The 22,596-nt window shown below is 38.3% G+C and overlaps 1 protein-coding gene across 2 annotated transcripts in view; it reads right to left on the reverse strand.

Moving 5' to 3' along the window:
* Positions 1 to 22,596, reverse strand: part of SPATS2L (spermatogenesis associated serine rich 2 like) — a 74,445-nt gene that overhangs the window by 37,617 nt on the left and 14,232 nt on the right. For both annotated transcript variants that reach the window (XM_035332398.1, XM_035332399.1), the window contains one exon: positions 3,449 to 3,510. In XM_035332398.1, the coding sequence (XP_035188289.1) occupies positions 3,449 to 3,487 (39 nt within the window). In that variant the 5' untranslated portion in view covers positions 3,488 to 3,510. Of the gene's footprint in view, positions 1 to 3,448; positions 3,511 to 22,596 lie in introns of those variants that run through there.

Consider the following 22,596-nt stretch of genomic DNA (forward strand, 5'->3'; position numbering starts at 1 on the left):
GAAGACTATAGCAAGGGTCAGGGCAAAGGGAATTATTTCAAGAGAGATCCTGATGGTAAACTCCTTGTACTACCTACACAGGCATGCAACCCTTCCTGCTGCAGAAATGTAGGCTTACGGTATTCCAGAAAAACTCTGGATTATATGCATGAAAATATGGTAATCAGAACTCTCCTGGCTCCCCACATGAGTATCACAGCTGCAGAAGCCTCTGCCAACTTTGGAAACTTCCATTAAGCTTTATGACATTGCAGGCCAACATTTATGTGAATCTCTCAGGGAGAAAAAAAAAAAAGGATATAGAATGCTTATCCTACTGACTTTATGAACTATTTCAACTGAAATGCTATGAATAAATTATGCAAATACCAGTATTACAGTAGCATTCTCTTGTGACTCAAGTTACTGGTAAGGTCTTAGAAAAGTTGCATGTGTGAGCATCCTAACTTTAGTCAGTAAGCTTGAAATGTCTTCCTCAGCCTTACATTACCATTAAAACAGTGGCAGAAATTTTATTTCCTTGAATTACTAGATGCTGATCATGGAGAAAACATGGGGAGATGCAACAATTTAAAAAACAAGCAATAAAAAACACATTATGCCAAACTTCATGGGCTCTGTACGTTTTTGTTACAGTGAAGCAATGTCCAACTTAAGTAGAAAACTGAGTTCTATTTTCACCAAAAAAACCTTACAATAGTAAGGTATGTGTGTGCAGATGTGATGTACAGCTCTTTTGGCTTCATTCAAGTCCTAGCAGGATCAAAATCTTAAGTATACTATGATTGGCAAGCACAGAGGTAGGAAAGATGGAGACTTGGGAAGGAACTGTATTCAATTCTGTTCTATTTAACAAGGCCTGCTCATATTTTTATTGATAACAGTGGGTTTGTGGAGCTCAGCAAAATTAAATATATAAAACTTATTTTTGTTTCTCAGAAATACTCACCAAAGAAAGTGAATAAAAATAAACACTGAACTCACTGCTTTTAGACTATGTAGCACGACTGTCTTGTTCTACCCATGTAAGTTTTAAGTGAGAAAGGGATTTGATTTGCACTCTTACCAGGGTACAGTAAATGTCTGCTTTTCAGAAGTACACGAGGTCCTTACATTTTAGCAGTCTGGTCTGTGGGCAAATACTGTTAGAGCCGACTGAGCAGGATATATCCATTCATCCCTTCTCTTGTATTTCTAGTGTGTGACTTAGCAATATCTCGAATGTACCTCTGATGGAAAGAGCCACAATACTGTAAAACAAACAGATGTCAAATAGATGTTCTGTGCCATGCCATGGCAATCTCACTTTAAAACAAGACAGATTTGCCCAGGTGAAACAGCAAACTGAGCAGACATAGGCAGATTTTGAAATTTATGCTGTTCAGTTGCTAAGCCTTTATTCAGCAGGTTATTAGCCTGTATTTTTTCAGAATTAAAAAAACAGCAACTTTGCTGCTGATAACCTAGGTTTTAACCATGGCAGAGAGATTTGGCACTAAATACTGGTGGAAAATGCTAGAATAAAAAGAACTATTTTAAGTGAGTGGATATTGATCCAATTATCTTCCTTCTTTAAAATGTATATGCTTATAAACATTTAATTTTAGATACCTCAAAGAAATGTTGGACTTGGCATAACAAATATTACACTGTGAATAAGAGCCTGTTGCAGTTCTTCGTTCTTAAACTAGCAAGAGACAAACAGTCAATTTATAAAGCCCTGCACTTATAAAATTAACTATATTGAGGAAAGAATTTAAGATACACAGTAAATAAATAAAACTTGAATTGATTTACTGGAGTTATATTTTGAGAATTATTCTATTTTGCCTTGCAGCACTCTGGCACTAGGGAATGAGATTTGATGACGTTACTGTATACTGCAAAAATCAATCGATCTACTCAGTCAACCCTAGGCTATTATTATGGACTAAGGAAGATACTCATCACCAAAATACTGATTCATGTTGACATGCAAATTCTCAATGACAATGAGCAATCTAGCAGTTTACAATGAGTATGAGGAAAAACAACTCAAAAAAAGGCACCTGGATAAGGCATTGTGTAAGGATTTGTTTCCTCAAAGAATAAAGCAAAAAATGTTCTACAACCTTTTGTAAGCAAAATGTGTAAGTATAGAAAGATGGACGCAATAATCTAAACAGAACTCACACCCACCTGACCTAGTTAATATAAATCATCACTTGCTGTTCTGCTTCTTCAGTAACTGGGCAGGCAACAATTTGTAACTGTTCTTTCATGAAACATCATTAATCTGAAACTTGAGGAAACCTAGTTTCAGAGTAAGTAGTTGTTGGTTCCTGAGGTCTTTATAAGCTAAATGAAGTGTCTAAGCCATTAACTTATGATCAATTCTGAGAAATACATTACCTGACTGTAAGGCTCATTATTTTATTTGTAAATTCATAAGTAAAACAGCAAGTTAACTAAAATTTGATTACTGAACTGTAGTTCACAGCTAATTCCTTTCTCTGTGACATGGTGTTGCATTACATTTTATCTTAAGTCTCTATCACCTATGGGGACTTCTCTAGTCTGGAAAGCCACATTTACAGTATCTTGCACATGCTCCTCATGCAAAATGATTTTTCCTGTTACTGGTCCACCTAATTGCAAAACTGAACTAAGGCAAACCTTTATGTACTGGAAAATATTTCCTGTCAGCTGGGAAAGAGTAAAACCAAGAAACTATTCATAATTTTATTTTCTTGCCCTTTCCATTGACAGGCCTAGAGAGAAGAGACTATTTCATATGCCTTTTGCCCTGCAGGATGTTACATGCCACAGACAGGTCTTATGATACAGTGGGCAATGACTGTATGTCTCAGTTTCACATTGCCTTCACTTTTCTGTATTTCCTTGATATAACATACTTGATCCTTTCTCCTTGTGCAACTTTCATGAAGTGTATACACCTAATCAACTTTTCACTGATACCCAAAAAAACTTGGGCCCATCAACAGAACTGAACGCTGGCCCTTAGTGTTTATCAGAGATACTTAGTTAAGAGGAAAAAAAAAATCCTTTTAAGGCTCTAATTTTAGAAATTACCTTCAAGTATTCCAGTACAACATTCTTGGTCAGAAAAAAAAAGTGATTTCAAAAGGGTACATTTCCTCAAAGGGTGAATTTTGTGCATCAGCAACCATCAAAGTGCTACTCTTCGTAGCATCAGCATGCACAGGAACCACAAGAAAATAAGAGAACTGTATTTGACAGAACATTGTCTCCTTGCAGAAAAGCCAAGATGTGTTTCTCATCAGCCAAGATTAACATTCTAAACCTATCAATACCCATCAGTGCACTTAACTTTATGCACAAAGTCAAGTTATATTGAAGTTACGTATGTGAGTAGTGCTTGAAGAAGCAGGGATGAAATGTGTGTTACAAACATTTCGGTTTGCACTGCACTGTTGCTTGAGCCTACCTTTTCCTTGATATTTACAGGAGAACTGATTTCTGCCATCTCTCTTCTGGTGAGAATACTGTCTGTGAAAAGAGGAAAAAAAATTAAAGATTCATTTGGAAGTTTTAATCACCACCTGTCAAAGGTACATAAAGACAAATTGAATGTGCTTACATATAAGCACCAGAGAAACGTGAGAACAGTTAGTTTTCTACACAGCACTGCTCAATTTTGCAAAAAAGCATAACAAGTTCAAATCTCATACCTTCCCCAGATTAGTTCTAGTTCTGCAAGCACATTTCAAAAATGCCTTATAGTTATGAATCAGGATAGGAGGAGTATCATGCTTCTCCCAGACATGTCTCTTAGATTAGACCCTATTCATTATTACTTGATACCTTTGAAATTTGAGGAGGAGGAGGAATACCTAAGATGAATGCACCGGCTCCTGTTTTCTCATTCACCAGAAATCTTATTTTTTGCAAGAAGAAAGATCCCACCTGAAGATCCCATCAAAAAAGCAGCTAGAAGCCCCATGAGGCAGACAAGTGCTGCACAACTGTTTTTTTTTTTTTTTTTTTTTTTTAAACTGAATTAAAGTTTTTAACCACACACCTTTTAAAGCTACCAAGGCCTGCATGGTTAAATCTCCAAGTCTATCCTGAACTTAGGCACATGAATGGAGTTTGCATGTGATTAAGAAACTCTGCTATATGTATGCTTTTTATTTTCAGTTACCCAGCCATGTAACAGAGGCACTGCATCCCATGATGAAAAGTTAATACAGAGAAAGTAGTCCAGTTGTCTAATCCAGCTTCCATCAAAACCAATTACCTTAGAGTTCAGTAAGGAACAGACTTGAATTTTAAAAATCATTAAAAACAAACAAACAAACAAGCATGTTAAAATTAAGTCACACACAAAGAATTAGATAGAAGACTTAAGTCAAAAGATATAAAGGCTTGACCACCAAATTTAACTCCATTGTACACTGAAAGGAAGGTATTGCTGTACATAAACAAGAAGAAAATCTTAGTTCTTTCCAACTTAAACTGCAACACTTCCTTCTTTTTCCCATTTGATCCCTCTGCTATCTGGACTGATAAGAGTTCCCATAATTCTTCTAAATCTCTTTTAATGCACTTAAAGAAAAACCCTCCCTCACTCCAGCTTTGAAACATTGCACTTTGCTGGAGTTCAAACTCCTAATGCTTCTATTACACTATTTACTAATATCACTCAAATATATTTATTCGGTTTTGTATGCATGTGTATTCTAATTAAAAAGATGAGATTCAAGGAAGTACATTTTCAAACATAACATTACTTTTGGTAAGTGGGAAAGAGACAGTAGGAAGAAGAAAAGGGAATGCATTTTTGAGTTTTGGTATGATGAAGAGCAGGCACCAAATTATGGAAGCTCACAAAAAAAGGTGCCAGAAGGCCAATGGGCACAGAGCATGAGATATAGTACAACAAATTTCCCATGCAGACTGGGAAACTTAGCTCTAAAATTACCCTAACTCTTCATTATCCTTTACAGCTTTTCATAAAATAATGCATTCTACATGTTGACATCAGAACTGTGCTGGACTGATATTCTTCTCTGTTCTAAGATAACCGCATTTTAAGGAATGGTTATCTGACTAGTTCACCCTTATTATCTACTGTCTAGCAGCTCCAGTAATGTTACAGAACTGAACGGGGCTTTTGTGAAAAAGGAATGAAATAAAGAAATACTACAGAATCCTATATTTAAATGGGTGATTAATTACTAATACTAATTTCCAGATGTGTTTGCTGGAATAGGAGATCACTCTGAGTTGCTTGTTACTTCCTGACCTCAAATACTGACAGAAGAACATTATTTCTATACCAATTACATACTTCCAAATGAGAGAGTATGTCTTGCCTTTCAATACAACAAAAAGAGAAAAATACAGTAGAGGCACTTTAATGGAGTGCTGCAGAGCAGAGTGAATTAAGTTTGGCCTTATTTTTCTCCCCTACCAAATTAAACGATTCATATTGCTCTACACAGGTTTAAGCTAAGGTTAAACTGAACTGGAGCAAGCTGAGGTGCTCACAAATGTTCTGGCCCCCTGACTTTATTGCAAGTAGCAACATCCAGCAGACAGGCAGGTATAGCCTTTAACCACTGCAGCAGAACATGCCTTAACCTCCCTTTCACTGTCTTAAGTATGTGGCTGCTCGCCCAGCATTTACAGCCGTTTCTTTCCTGTTTTCAAGCAGCTCTGATATCCCACCACTGCTGTGTTCATCCTCCAAGGAACACCTGCCACCTTCCAACTAGCACCAGATGTCTGCCTGGCAAAATTTCTCTAGCTAAGCAGGCCTTGGGGTAAAGGTGCCACACTCTTCATTTTGTGAAACATTTTGCATGTCAGGAAATTGCCAACATCTCAAGCATCAGAGAAGCAGGAAACAAGAGTCTGTGCCCTGCCTCTCCTGCAAAAATCTGGCTACTACTACATGGTACATTTAAAATTCAGACTTAAAAGCAGTATCAGAAAAAGAAGAAATGTGCCTCTTTCCATCAAAACAAGAAGAATCTTCCCACAAATACAGAGAGGGGAAAGGAGCTTATGGAAGTGCCAATGCTGTCAGGTAGATGTGTTTTGTGAAACAGCAGCCCAGAAGTAAGATCCATCAGAGTGGAGGAGATTATTGCAGCTGTTCCACCGCTTCTGACATCTGAACACACAACTTATCTTTGGCAACAGCAAACAGAAAATTCCCCACAAAGTATTTCGAGAAGGTTTTCCCTTCTCTGCGTTTATGGATGAATAAAGTCTCCTGGACCTCTAAAAAGACATACTTTCTCATTTGCCCACCACAACCGTTTCCTACTTTAATGCCTCCCGTATACAACAGGAATCCCAGGTCTGACTGACTTGGCCCTTCTCCATGCTTTTCAAGTCCCTATCTGCTTCTGCAGTCATCTGTTGCATCTTGTACTAACCCAGCCCTTCCTTTCACAATGCTAATTTCTTACAAATGTCCTGTGACTAACATTTTCCAAATTCTACACAGCACCCCAAAAGCAGCCTTTTATATATATATATATATATATATACAGCCCTCCTCTTCCCTTCTTCCCCCATACTAGATAGGTGATCCCATGAGTACAGATTCTTTGGGTCCCAGTACAGCAACAAAAGGTGGGAGACAGATACAAGGGGCACTATTGCCTGATGAACTTATCAGCCCTGCCAAGCACAGCTATACGCACTCAGTCACTGAGTAAGCTTTCACTGTTAGCAGAGAAGCTGGAGTTTACAATTTTATCTCTCAAATATACTGATGAAGTAGATCAATGCCTGAATGTGGGCTTTTTATTTTATTTTCAATTAAGGATCATTTACTCATTTCCAATTAGTTCTGTCAAAACTCCCCAGCTCCAAAAACCTGACGTGAGGTATGGGCAGAACACAACAATCACAATTTTAGAACCAACGTCCAAAAAGATGATGTAAATGCTAAGTGTATCTAATCAGACTGCAGCAGCCTATGCTACACTTTCATCTTCTGCACACCTACTTCCTCTACAGAATGAGATCTCATTTTTAAATGGGATTCCTGTCTATCCCACGTGTATTATATTACACTGTCTTGCCCGCAGACGTCCACATGCTCTAGGTAAAGACAAAAACATCAGAATCAGAGACACATGGCCTTTGTTCCACATTTGATTTTCTCTGACTATTGCAGAGATAGTATCTCTGATGTTATCTGTCAGAGAACGGCAGATAAATGCTGAGATAAACACACCTTTTCTAATGCATTTTTAAATTAAAGGAAGACTCACAAAAATCAAGTATTTCAGAAAGGAATTCTGGTTTTCACTCAGACTATTTAAATAGCAGAAGAAAAAAAATCTCTTACCACAAAAGCCAAACATTAGCACACATGTGACTAAGTTACAAAACCTTACTTTGTCCTTAGTTGTGCACAAAACTGTGCTATTGTGGTGGCAAAACACAGGACATGGCACTGAGATTGATACTTGTCTTCACTATTTTGAAATTAACAACAGGTATGATTTGTCTATTTGCTGTAGTCTAGAGTCTAAAGGTAAATAGAATAATTAAAAAAATGCAGAAATGTAACAAGCATCGAGAATATCTATGACATATTAACAAGCATCCTTCCAGCTGCCCTTTTAGCTTTATCTTTCTAAAAGACATACAGGAAAAAAAAAAAAAAAAGGTGGTTCAAAGAGCTCATATTTTTCCTGTACTGTTTTGAGCCTTTTTACAGATCATACCCAGAAACAGTACACACGTTCAATATTTCCTGGTTTTCAGAAATCTGAGATTAGCCACTTCAGGCTGGTTAAGTGCCTCTGGATAATTTTGATGTCTAAGGCTTTTAGTATCCTCTCGTTTAAAGACACGTACTGAAGTACACACACATTGCAGAGCATTCTCCACCTGCAGAGCCATTGCCATGCCTTAGTCATGATCATCTCAACCACAGCAGTTGTCTCTGCATTCTCCCTTCTTGGCTACCACAGCCTGATTCCCTGATGGTCACCACACTGCCTGAAATCCACTGGCTGCAGAGCTGTAAACAGGATACAGGAAATAAGACGTCTCACTGATTCCACATGCAAGTCTGGATTCCTACAGAAAACAGGTTTATGCTCCTCCACTGTTTACCACCTTCTGCCTGGGGATTCCTGAAGTGACTGACATTAGAACCTGAGAAAGGAGCAGATGTCTCAGAGATACAGCCTTACAGACTGTACCTTTGTAGAATGTACCTTGTGTTGAAAAGGATCTGAACAGTCACTTATATTTAGGTCATTAACACCATCCTGCATGAGTAATAGAGATCAATTTTCTTTCCTAAAAAGCCTAACAAAGTATAGATTTTGGTACCTTTAGAATCAGCCTTCACAGAACGAACACTGTTTCCCTGTAAATATAACATAGGCAGCATTACACTGCATTAAGTCATTAAAGTGATTCTCATAGCTTCTGTCTCACAAGGCCAGAACATTCAGGAGAACAGCTGAATCCAGCCAAATGGAAGATAGGTGCCTGCATTTGCAATACTACTAATAAAAAACGTAAGTGGTAACATTTTACTGATCACTTCTTGAACTTATAAATAATTTGAATGTTCTGAGTAATTTGTTCAAGAAGAAGTTTAATCTAATGTATGTTTACTGTGCTCTAGAATACCAAACATCAGAAGTTTCTTTTTTTGTTTAACTGATGCTTCAGGCTAAATTCTATAGCCATCTCTTCTAGCCACTGCAAAATGTTGGCCTTCGCTCTTACCGTTTTTGTACTGAAACAAATAAAAGCTCTGCCATAGGAGTTACCTGTATCACAACACCGCCAAAAGGTCAGCTCTGTGTTAATCATAGCAAATTATCAGAATGAAGAACCAGGCCACAGCACAGGCCACATACAAGCCCTGTACATGGTAAGGTGTCCATGCTGCAGCAGCTGCAGACAAGTACAATGCAGATATTCTGCACCTGCTGAGATACGCAGGCAGGCACATACATGTTCCTAGAAACACTTCATGCTAAGTTGGTTCTGGGACACTTTCTCCCCTGAGCCCTAATACACATACCCATTTTTATTTTTTATTTTTTAAATCACCTGCCAGAATCATCACAGTATCAATGTCATCAGAAAACACACATCTGCCTCTGCTGCCTAGCAACCCTCTCATTAGATTAAAAGGTTTTTCTTCTAATGGCACATACATATATTCCGTAACTACACGGTTACATTCTTACACTTGTGATCAACCCCTTACTAAACACAGTGAGTAAACAATTGCTTGCTTCCAGGAAATAGTAACACTGCTCCTTCCTCTGATGGCTACATGCCTTCCATCCATAAAAATTAGTTGTTGATTCACTACCTCACATTCTACACCTATGCATTAAGTGCACAACACAAATATTCAAACAGACAAATTTTCTGTGGCCTGTTACAATCATTCACTCAGACCTGAGGATGACAGTCATCTACTCTAGGAGTGGCAACAAGGTTAATAATCCCCGATCTCGGCATGGTGGGTGAGGTTACAAGTCCAGAGACCTAGAGTTCTCATGGAATTCACTTTCTCTTCTCTGTTATTTGACAAATTTGCATTAAATTGCATTTAAATTCAACCACTGATATTTCTAACAATATCATGAATTAAAAATAAAAGGTTATGTCATAATGTTGGCAAAATCAAAGATAAAGCTACAAGGATGTCCAAACTGTGCCAACTCATAAAATACCCTACTATAGAAAAACTAATTTAGTCTTTGCTAAGTAACTCAACTTCTAGGGTCCACTAATTTGAATGTTCTAAGAACGCATGTTAGTTTCTTTAGTAGTGTGTGGAAACAATGAGTGCAATAAAGTACTCTATGAATTAATCATACTTTAAAGTAAAATAAAACTTCAACTTACATAATGAGCACAATTACTTAACAAATGAACAGCATTCTAAACATTGGAGGACATCCACAAAACACATGGCAACACTGTCTTTTAAAAATGGAGTTCAAATTCTAAAAACACCATCAGATTTTTGGAAGAGTCTTGTTACACAGTACTTGGACCTTTCTGTGGAAGGGTATTCACATGATATAAAAGCTGTTTCCTGGCAAAAAGCCAGACAACTTAGGCACAATCTCTGCAAATTTCTCCCATCCTCTTTACCATACTGATTAACAGGCAAACACTTATTTCCAAGCCAGCTCCTCACTACAGCTGTATGACTATACACCATTTGAAGCAGAGAGCCAGGAATCTTAAGCCAGGAGGTTTTTCTCACTGATTCTTTATGGTGTATATATCATCACATACTCAAATTCCATATTCATTTGGTTTTACATCCCAGCTGAGGTATGTGACCTGATTTGATCTGAACCACCACCAGGTTTATACAATCAAGTACGTGAGGGTGGTGGAATGAAGTTGCAATTCAAAACTGAAATGGCAGTGCATCCCACTGCACTTCTTTTCAACTCATATACAACCCTGTTACCTAAAGAAACACTCACCAATGGCCAACACTACTATACATTAAGAAGCTACAATAAATTAAAAAAAAAAACAAAAAAAAAACGCACACACACTAGAAGGCATTTCCTCACTTCAGGGCTCCAAAGGAAAGAATCCCAGCACCATTGTTAACGACTGCTCAGGATAACGTAGTAACTTGCCTGGCTCCTGCTGCTCTCCACTACAGGGGACTGTGCTAAGGGGTTCTGTACCCTTACTGCTTCACCACAGCGGTGAATGGATCACACCACTGTGGGGCCAGAAACACTGCAGAGGGCCTAGGGGCTGCGTTCTGCTGACTGGCATCCTAGTGGAACATCCACGAGCACCACCCTGATCCAGGATAAACTAAAGATGTCTAGAATTCTGAGGCTTACTACATATATCTCACTAGTTGAACCAAGTCCAGTTCAGAATAGCAGGCTTCAGCTACATGGCCAGGAAACCGTTCCTCTCTGATATGCAGGATAGATGGATGGGGGATCTGGAAATATTTCAGATTGAGAAAACTCACTTTCCACAGCAATGCTTGCCAAAGTAAACATTACAGTTTTGCTCTTCCTCAAGTGCCTGAAGGAATCTTGCCAAACATACTGATGAAGAGCAGTGAAGTTGTAAAATATGATCTGTTTGAATTCAACATTTCCATGAGATCCCTACAAAACAACAACAAAAAAAGTTGACTTTCAGTCTTTACAGACTGCTTATTATCTTTTAAGTCATTTTTGCCAGGTGCTCGAGTCATTAAGTTGCTTATGTCAGCTCCTATATCAGCTCAGAATGGCATACCAGGGAACAGTGCAAGCTAATGTGTTTCTGTTGTCCAAACGTGGCCTGCCAGAAGAGTATGGCATGGGAGTACAGTACAAACAGAAGAACAAAAGTGAAGTCTCCAAATACACACTGATTTTAGATGTTAAAAAATAAAATTATCACAAAAAAATCAAGTTTCAACCAGAAGACTGGTACAGTGTGATCATTAGAATAAATTATTATCTTGGAATAAATCTTAAGTTCAAGGGAATGGAGCTACTCACATTTCAGCCTTCTTTCTGTTAAGTGCTCTAAGCCCATGCTCTTTCCTTCTCTCCAGTTCAGAGGTCTCTGAAGAGCCAGTTTACCATTGCTAGATGTGCAGGGCTGATTCTCAGCAAAAACAGGTTGCAGCAATTCCTTTGAACTCAAGGAGCTATGCAGACTTTCATCAGATGCCTGTTGGGACCATGGTAAAGCACAGCAGAGCCCAGCCTCATAGCTGCAGAGATGAAAAAATCTCAGGGCAGAGAGCTTTGAATGCAGTTGCTGGAGCTGTCCTGGCTGAGCACATGAGGAAGCACTGCACTCATGACAACAGCTGGCTAGCTTATGGTGAGCTCTGGGAAAGAAAGAACTTTAAAAGAGCTCTGAAAGTACTCCCTGAAACATGTTTGATGAATACTGATGAAGCCAGATACTCAAACGAGGGCAAGAAAGTCCTAAGTCTTATGCAGCTAGGTCTCAGGTGACAAAAGTATGTTCAAAACATGTGTAAACATACTTTGAGTTATGCATATTACTTGATCTAAATGTGTCAGAGCAGTCTGAACCTTGCAAAACCGAGCCTTGAAACGGAGCCTTTCATTTTCACCCCATATGAAGCAGCCGCCCTTTGAAGATGCGAGTTTTTCCTTGAACAGTATTTTTAAATTGCATGTATATACACACAACACACACACACTAAGAAATGCTTATAAATTTTTCTATTAAAGTGACCTGATGCATGATAAACAGACACAGACCCAACATTGTTCCCCTGCTAACAGTATCCACAAAGTCACACACTGCACTGAAAGCAATATCACTGATATTTTGCTGTTCCTAGATTTAGAACAAATGCTGGCCTGCCTCTCCTCCCCCACCTTCTTACCCCCAAGAAAAACCCTAATTTCCTATGTTAACAAGAGGTATTATTCCTGGAAACAACAACAAAAACATTAAATAAGCTAACCTATAATTACTTACTGTTCAAACAGGCCTGCAATCTACTTATTATTGCACATTAAAATACATGTCTATTAGTGTTTACTGAACTTTGAACTGCACATTTTTAGAGAAACAAAATAAACCAATTATTCTTTCCAGCTGAAACAAACACTACCTCAGTATTGCTGTTCACAGGTACATCAAAAATAATGTAGAAGTACAGTCAATCAATGCAGATTGTATATTGCCAAAAAGATGCAAAGGTATCTTAACCAGTTTTGCCCCTGGAGAAAAGGGGACAACGAGCTAACATGAGAAAATCTTTCTGCTTCTTAAGGTCAGTAGCATAGGAAGCACTGCCTGTCATGCATGAACTGAAGCCCTGGGTTAGCCAGGCATATAAGGGGCTTTAAAAAATAAAAATAAAAAAATCACTGACTTCTTATTTGGCCAGTGACAATCCTGATGAAGAAAGCTGTTTGACTAGCCAAGGAAATGAACATGGCATGGACAGTTAATGGAGCAACTTTATCAACAAAATAAAAAGATATTTTGTTTATCCACTGAGGAACATTTTCAAATAAATAAATCTATATTCTACCTTGATGGCACTTTTCTCAAAGACAGGTAAATCAGTTACCCTGTACAGCTCTGGGATACATACTCTAGAACACTTCTTGATTTGCCTGTTTTTTTGCCAATTCACGAGAGATGATCTTCAGCATGCCATAACCCATGAATTCATAAAATGAGTGGCACATTATACAGACCTTACTTTGCTTCTATCCAGAACTTCTATAATGAAATATTTAAGAGACTTAAATATTAGGCTAAAAAAAACATATTATTCACTTTACTAGTGTTCAAAAGCATTAGATGAAGCTCTGATTTGCAGCTACCAGCTATGCCCTCCCTACCTGTTCTAACATCCATGTACTGAAGAGTACCATACCCACGTTGTTTGGGCAAACATTGGTACCAGCACTTTTCAGGTAAGCAATACACAGAAAAGCATGCCTTATCTTTTAAATGTTACAATAGCACTTACAAGCTCCTATATATTCTATGTAGGCACTGTCAAAGAAACAGTGCCAGTTCACAGAGCTAACACTAAAGCTGAATTTTCAGTTTCTCAACTTGCTCAAACCATCCTTTAAGTAGTAAGAACTAGCAAACAATAAATTGGGCTGGCTGGGAATTTTCCAATCAAACAGGGTTTTTGTTGGAAAAAAGAATTACTTCATCACAACTGGAACATTTCTCAAACATCTGCTGAACAAAACTCCTCCAAAAAAGCTATTTGAATTCCCTGTGAGCCAGTTATCCTTCCCCACAGAGCCCAAATCATAGCAAAACTCGGGATGAGTGAAGTTCATCATATCAAAGCAGGAAGTTACTGCGGTTTGTGTACTCAGGAAGAGTTGATGACAGTGCTTATTGTCAAGTAAGGCCCTATATCAGTCTCCTAGAACCCCACCAAATAATGGCAAAGGTGACCCTGAATTTTTTTTTTTTTACTTGGGGGTGGGGGGGTGGGGATGGGGGGAGTGTATGACTATTTTTGCAAAGCCTTACATAAAATTAGCATCTTTGTTCATGAAGAGCAGTCATGCCAGTCATTCAGAAAGACTAACTGCAAACAAACCATGCAGTCAGAACTGCCACAAACTCTTGTCTCTGATTTAACAACGTACCAAAATGAGCAGGGTTGGCCCCGCAGGCCGCAGATGGGAGATGCAATTAGATTTTTGTGGTTAACAGAGTTCTACTGCTGGCTTCCACAAAACCAAGGGTTTGGCTGAAGTGTGCTCGCTCCACAGTAACTCCGTATTTGGACTCTCCAATCCAAAGATGAAAATGAGACCCATGTATGAGAAGCAACTTACATAGGAAAAGATTCTGCTCCACTAGATGTCTTCCTTACATATGCAGAGTTCTCAATAATGTTACCATAGGGAGAGCTGTTCTAATTTTATCCATCATTATTTTTCTTGGGGTTCTGGTCATTAACTGAGACCAGACAGTCTAATCACCTTGTTTGCAATCAGAGCACAGCAAACGGAATGCTTTGGCTCCTTTTAGTCTGTCTGAACTGTGGAGCTGGAAGAAAAACACAAGAAGCCTTTCACCACCTTATCCCCATGTACACCCTGCTTTTGGACAGGGCACAAATCACAGCCGTGGTCCTCCCTTCTAGCAGGACATACACTCCATCCTATTACCCTCAGAGAAGGTGTTTGTTCCTCTGCAGCAGAGGATAAGGATTTTTCCAGCCTACTCAGAGTGCACCCTCCAAAGACAGAACAAAAACGCAAGCTACCTGTGCCCAAGAAAAGTTACCTTTTCAAGCACTGATGCTTTCAAAACATACTGGAGAGGGGACAATTCTGTCTTACCTTCCCTGCACAGTGTCCTTTTATGAGTGTGTTCACCCTTCCCAACCATTCACGGAAACCTTCATTCAAATCAATGTTTCAATATTGAAAAGCCATGAGCAATTGCACAGATGCTTTTCTTTGAAGATTCACTGTATATTGTATGCTTACTCGTAATTCCTATGCTACCTATAAAAGTGACACAGTGAGCACGTAACATCACATTTCTCCTTGAAGTGGTTAGCACCAGCTGAAAAGTCCAGGAAAAGACTTAAGATGGAGAACTTGAACTCTTCCATTCAGACACATCACACTGCTACACATTTGTCCAAGCTTTTGTGATACTTTTCTCCACCAGTAACAAATGCTTACCCATCTTAATATTAGAAGTGGAATAAAGGGCTAGCAGTTAACAGAGCAGTCCACATATCCTAAAAATAAAGTACCTGTTCAAGAGTTCATCTCCTTTAATTTTTATGAAAATTCTGTGAAAGCTCCACCTGCTTTCGGTTTCAGACTTTGATATCAGTGTGATCAATGAAATCTAACCTGAAATATTTCTTGAGCTGTTTTCAAACAGCTACCAGTTATTTTTCCACTGCCAACAGTATATCTGATCAAAAATAAAGGGCTGCAGCAAGGAACAGGCACACTGGCAGTGATTCACTACATTTTTCATCAGAATTGAACAAAGATTTCATTCATCAGATTTTATTTTTTCTTTTACAATTTCTTAGGGTAATCATGTAATTCTAAAAAAAAAGTTTTAATACTGAAAGCATTTATCTGTTTAGTCTCACAATAAACTCAGAGAAACCGAAGTATTGATTATTTTAAGGCAGAATATTTAATATTTATATAAATTGCAACAAGATGTGTGCCTAGGCAATTTTATAACTAGCAATTTCTGAGACCACTTGCCCAGTGCAAACATCAGACCTTTCTTCAGAATTGCTCCTGCAGAACAGTCAGCTTTAATATACAGCATCAATTCAGAAAAGCAGTTAAGTGCTACTGAATTTCATGAAACTTAAATACATCTTTTCAGATTTTTTTTTCAGAGAAAGATGAACATAAGCACACATTTAAGGGCTTTTTAAAATTTTTCAGAAGCTTACTGAATACTAAAGTGAAACTTCCTATCTGTACATGGAAGAAAACACTTGTAATATTTTCAGAACATAATTTTCTCAATTAAAACAGGATTTTGTTCTTTGAGTAATTCTTTTAGGGCTACATTCCATTAAAAATTGTACTGAGTCTTGCTGGGATGAAGTTAATTTTCTTCACAGCAGCCCATATGGTGCTATGTTTTAGAACTGAGGCTACAATAATGCTGATAACATACCAGTGTTTTGGCTATTGCTGAGTAGTTCTTGAAGTGTCAAGGCTCCCCCCTGCCCACAGTGAGTAGGCTGGGGGTAGGCAAGAGGTTAGGAGGAGACATCTGGAAGAGCTGACCCAAACTAGCCAGAGGGATATTCAAGTTCAACAATAAAAACTAGAGGAGAGGCTTTTGTTGCTGTTGTTTACAAGGTGGCTGTTCAGAGACTGACAGAGCATCAGTTCACAGGTGGTAATGAATCAACTCCCTTTGCTTGTGTTATTTCCACTCCTTCCCCTCCACCCCTTTTCCTTCACATATTAAACAGTCTGTCTCAAACCATGAGCTTGTGAAACAAAACTTGTCACTTTTGTTCCTTCTGTTTTCTTCCCTGTCCCACTGGTGTAGGATGAAGGAGTCAGCAAGCTGCTATGTGGGTGCTTGGCTGTTGTACAGGGCAAACCCTCCACAGCAAGTCATACAGAAAACCCATGCCACGTTTGTGTACTATACTCTTCTCATATTCTGATGTAAAACTTGCCCCCAGTATTCAGTATCTACAATATTCTACTCTATTTCTGTAGATATTTGTATGGCACTGTACATCCAAGCACCTGAGCTGTACAGAGTTTCTAAGTATTATTAAAATTATTTTATTGACAGGTATTGAGGTAGAAAGAAACTATAGGAAAACATTTTCAGAATTGATTAAAGATATCAGCCTTATTTCTAGGATTTACAGACAACTGCCATCTTCTAATAGTGACCTGAAGGTTTCTCGGAGCTGGAAAACCAGCCTTTTATCAGCCTGAGGGCTATACTAATCCCTCCTTACCCCTGCCCCTCCAAGTACATGACCTGGTATACAAATTTGGCCCTCCAGTTACTTACAAGCAACAATTTCCCCGTTTTCAGAGCCACAGGCTATTATTCTGATGCAGAAGACCAAACATTGCTGAGAAATTATCACCTAAATTGAGACTGAGCAAGACAGTAAGATGCCTAGCAGTTACTCAATTTCTTATGCCAAAAAATGGGCCCCTATCTACTTACAGTACTATCTATAGTCTGCAGGTGTTATTTTTAGGATTTAAGCAGATCAGATTATGCACATTACTATATTGAGATGCTCTAGTGATTGTGTTTTCCCCAGCATAATACACTACCTGCTAAACCTCAGTTTTGATCCTTCAAGCCAAGTTGAGAGAGCGATTGTTTTTGAACTTGAGGAAAATTAAAATCTTAAAAAAACCCACACTCTAAAACAACAACAAAAAAATAGAAGAGTTTTACAACTTCAAAAAATGTATTCCCTCCCCTTGCTATGAGTTCTTTCAACTATTTTTGTCCTCTTGAACTTCATGAAATATTGATGATCAAATTGACAGGTAATCTTAGAAGCTCTTTCTTGATGTAGCCTCTGGTATGAGATAAGGTCACTGGTATAAAATTATTTAAGTTAGGATTGTAATTATTGTACTTTGAGAGCAGAACACAAACACAAAATTGAAGTCAGAAGCCTTTGCTTTGCAACACTGTACAGTAAAAAAGACAAAGCAGGTAACCAAGACAACTATAAACCATATGAAAAAAATTACAAAAATAATGTTTTATCGGATGTTGTAAAGCTGCTTTCCTCCCAAACATTACCACTTCTATCAAGTTTGACCAAGTAAGAGGCAATACCTTGAAGAAAATATATGAATTCATATAGGACAACCCTCCATAATTTGATTACCTTCCTGACTCACCATTTTGTCCTCATGGAACACCATGGCATATTATTAAAAAAAACATTATGCAGGAAATAATGACTCAAGGGAGGAGAAAGGAAATCAAGAGTAAACATACAACAATTAAAAGGAAATTTATTTTCTTTGATAATATAAAAGTGAAATACTGTAGCTCACAGTCTGCAAATATTTAAGGTAATTTCCCACCATAATGAAAAGTTGTGTCTTGCAATCACAGGTCAAAGTGATTTTGTATTTTCAGACAGAAAAAGACCCTGAAGTAAGAAATTGTGCTGCAACGCTGCATATTTTAACACTTTAAAAACGGCAGCCCATATCCCATTTTGGCAAATCTATGGCTGATGAAAGCATTGTGTGTGGAAGAGACACCATTAAACACCCTCTCAGAACCTTCAACCACTGTACCTTCCAACGGGACACAAAGAAAAAAAAGCAGATATTCAGACATCACATCCCCAAACCTCACATCAAAGAACTCAGTGACAAGTAACAGCACCAAAACTGAACGTGAGCAGTGATTCCTATTACATTTTTGTCTTATCACAATTCTACACCCTTGGAGAACATACAAATAAACCAAGCACTTAAATCTCTCCCACCTTGAACTCTGATCTTTTTAACAGCTCCCTAATCTTGGTATAAATGTGACACATGACACACTTGAGCACTAGAACCAGCTGCTAAGATGCAATCTAGATCACAACAGCTGTCCATAGGGATGTGTGCTGTAATGGGTTTAGAGCAGAACCGAACTTTCTAACTCTGGATAGAAGTCTTTATCCTATGTGATCTTGTTTTACACTTTTAATGAGAAAAACAAGCTCTCTGACCACTTCTCCTCTGATGCCTAGTCCTGACCCCAACCTTCACCTGAGGTTTCACAATCCACCTGTCACACAGGAGAGCTTGAACACTGCACTCTGCTAAATCCACTGCAATCCTGTGAGCCTTCTAGATCCTAACAGTAAATATAACCTCTGACACCTCCATTCCTGAGGAAATATCCTAAACATAGGCCAAAATAGAGTTTAAAGTATGGCCTAGGGACAAAAATCAGCACTAAAAATAACTGAAAATTACCTGACTGTATCTAACTCACAACCTCGTGGAAGCAAGCAATAAAGTCCTCCAGTCTTATATCACAACCCCAACTTAAAACATAACTGATAGCACCCAACAAAACTCTGAATTTAACCAGAAGTCATGAGTCACTGAAGGAACAGAACACAGTGTGAGAACCAGAGTCTACAGCTGACATGACTGGATGCAGAGGCTATTTAGCATCGGCTGTTACACTAAAACAGCAAGACTTGGCTGAGAATTTTGGTACTAGGTTTTTTTTTTTGGACCTTTTTTGTTTTCAGATTTTGGCCCAAGCTAGTGAGTCAATCACACTTCCCTAGCTGTCAGTGCACAGTTATTTAGCCCATGGAAAGCAAACTTAAGTTTTGATTAATTATAAAAGACACTGAAGACATTAAGCCTCAACCTTATGCCCAACACAGGCTGACCAGGAGCTCTGATGTAGTCGATGTAAGCATTGCTCCTCGTCTGTCACTGCCCAACTTCAACATATTTGCAAAATTGCTGTTTTGCACCTCAGTGCCTAGCCATTTAGGTAATGTCCTCCCAAGGCTGAACTCCGCCTGTCTTTGCTGCTCAGCCAGGATATTTCATTTTGTTTGCTGCAGTTTCTAGCTCCTGCCAGGGAATGCAGTGTTAAGAATAGCCAGCAGGATCCAGCTTTCGGAGGACAGTTCATACAGATGCTTACAATGTGCATTTCTTACTACAACAAAAGAGCATACAATCAGAACGCAGCACAAGCTTCTTGACTAAAATAATCTTCTACCTGGTATTTGCCAAAGATTTTATAGCAAAAAGCCTGCTGACTTTAGGACTGGGAAACAACCAAATAAAAGCTTCAGGACTGGACCAGCTCACCTCCTATGCCAGATTTCTGTCCAGTGACACAAATGGAATAACACAGTAGGGCAAAGGATAGGATCCATGTTCAACACCAATCCAGGAGCGAACTACAGTAAATGAAGAACAGCTGCAGTGAGGAAGAAAACCTATAAATTCTGTGTGGTCTTGTCAAAGAGAAAAATTGTTCTCGAAGGCTCTCACAGCAGAGAGCATACAAGGCAATCAGACATACAACTGGCACTGCTTCAGTTTCAACCAGCATGAAATAACATGGTTTAGAAAAGAAACCTGTGTTTGCTATAAGTCTTAAAGGACCTGAATATCAATAATTCACTTCTTTTACCTGATATAAACTCTTTCTGGTTCTATGATGGATGAGCTAGAGCATCAAGATAAGCCTCAGACTCTTTACAAAGAAGTTTTTTAAAACAAGTCCACAGGTAAAAAGTCTGTAAGTGTCTTTACTCTCCTAACAATGATCTGTCATTATTTCAGTCCATTATTCCTGCTATCTCAATGCCAGCCAGTATTTTCTTCTCAATGCATTAAGGGCCCGATCCATTTGCTACTGACTAAACTGGGGCTGGATTGGACCTGTAACACAGACATAGGTGAGCCATATGGCATTAGAAACTCAACACCACACAGTTAAAGACATTGCATCTCACTAGATGGGGAACATCTCTCAGAAGTTCACTGTCTAAACCACCAGACTCACTGTAAACGCAAAATAGAGAGGACTGAGTTGTGGGCATTGCTAAAGCACTAGCACTCAGACAGCTAACATCAGGCAATGCTTTTCTGCTTCCTACAAGAATTGCTGCCTGCTTCCTACCATGTTCATACTTCTGATAGATCCTTCCAGAGTTTGTTTACATAGATGTGGGTTTTCTCCTCCTCAATCTCTGGGTGATCTCAGGTATCTCCAATTATTTTAGCCTTCTTTGCTCTCAGAAACAGTAAGAGGGATTCTGTAACTCACTCTAGGCATGCAGTTAATGACTCTAGCAGACTTATGAAAGCTTTTTACTGCTTATGAAGAAACTGATCCACATGTAAAGTTTCCAGAAAAGCGTTATCTGGGGAATTAACTTCATTAAAAACAAAAAACACAAACAACCCCCAACACTTATGTTCATTTGTAAGATATCCACAGAATGGCCATCTCAATTTTTTTTCTCTTTCAGCCTGAGGGTGACTAAAAAAAGTTATTTTTCATTTCATAGAGATTCGTCTGTGCGACAGAGATGACAACAGAACAGCTACCCAGGTACTTAAGCTATATTCAGTCCCCAGCGTCCATATACTTTGTCAAGATTGGCTAACTGGATTTGAGATGAGGATTTTCACTGAAACACATGAGCCCATGAGTCAAAATTATCCTCCTAAGTACAGGGCTACATTCAGAAATACTCAAAATTACACGAGATTGTCAGCCAGCAGTTATGACAGTTCTTCATTATCATCGTTAATAAATGAAATATTCTCTAACGTATTCCAAGCTAAGCTGTGGCCTTTTCGCTACCCTCAGAGGATGCACGTAAAGTATATCTACAAGGCAGTATCCCAGCTGCAGCTAGCAAAACAGATAAGTCTACTTGATGGCACAAACCATTATTTGTTATTCTATACTTTTAGCCAGGATTCTAGCTTCTGAACTTAATGAGTTTGTGCAGAATCCTAGAATTAGTCCAATTTACTGACAAAAACATATTTTAAATAGAAAGCTTTTGTGAGTAGCCAAGTGGAATATTTGAGGAAAAAAATGATCATTAAAGAAGCTGCAGAGGATTTACAGTTCTATTTTGTTTGGATCTATACAGTAGACCAGTCCATAAACTGGAACTTTTTTAAAAAAAGAACAAAACAAAACACATTTGCTTTGCTTTGCTTTATTTGAGAGTTGTGGGAATGATGGTAACCAAGCAACATCACAAAGCTGGAGAGCCCTGGTTAAGGCAATCACTGATATCCTGATGAGCCAGGATACGCCTAGAGTGTGAATATGAGTGAGGATATGCCTCTGTGTGAAAATTGCCTCTCCTCTTAATTGAATTCTGCTGCCACTTCGAGTCCATTGTGAGTTTTACTTGCCAATTTTGCACACTGAAAGGCCAAGCTGCCAGAAAAGCTTGCTTTTATAGAGGTTTGGCAACTCAAAAACAATGTCTCAAACAGCGTAAGTGGTGACAAGTTAAAAACAAGCTCCACAGATTTATTAGAATATTCAGTGCAGAGCCCTGTAAATATACGTACATTAGCTTACACAAAATAATCTTATAATTAATTCTAAAAGATAATAAAAAACACAACTACATTCAAAAAAAATCCAGTGTCATTTTCCGGGGAGAAACTATCCTCCCATTCATCTGTACTAAGTCAGAACAATTAAGCATTTTATAACTTCTACGATTAATGACAGCTGGAATACCTCATTCTCAATTAACATACTATCACCACTGTTTTCAAATTGGCACATCCACCATGTAATCTGTCTTCAACCTTCCAACGGAAGAACAGGAACTTATGAAGGGAGTAGTACTTCATATTTTGCACACTCTATCATGCCTTCTGTCTCATATTTTTTTCCAGCACTTTATGAAGCATTTTTTTTTCAACTGATTCAAAACCAAAGTAAACATTTTATTATTAACAATACCAGTGTGTATGTTTTGGTATATATACACGTATTTCAAGACGATCATAATTTGACAAAGAAAATAATACATACAAGATGCTTTTAAAAAGTTGGTGAATTGATTATCTAAATAAACAGTAG

Source organism: Oxyura jamaicensis, chromosome 7, assembly GCF_011077185.1.
Source record: "Oxyura jamaicensis isolate SHBP4307 breed ruddy duck chromosome 7, BPBGC_Ojam_1.0, whole genome shotgun sequence".
In the NCBI taxonomy this organism is placed as follows: Eukaryota; Metazoa; Chordata; class Aves; order Anseriformes; family Anatidae; genus Oxyura; species Oxyura jamaicensis.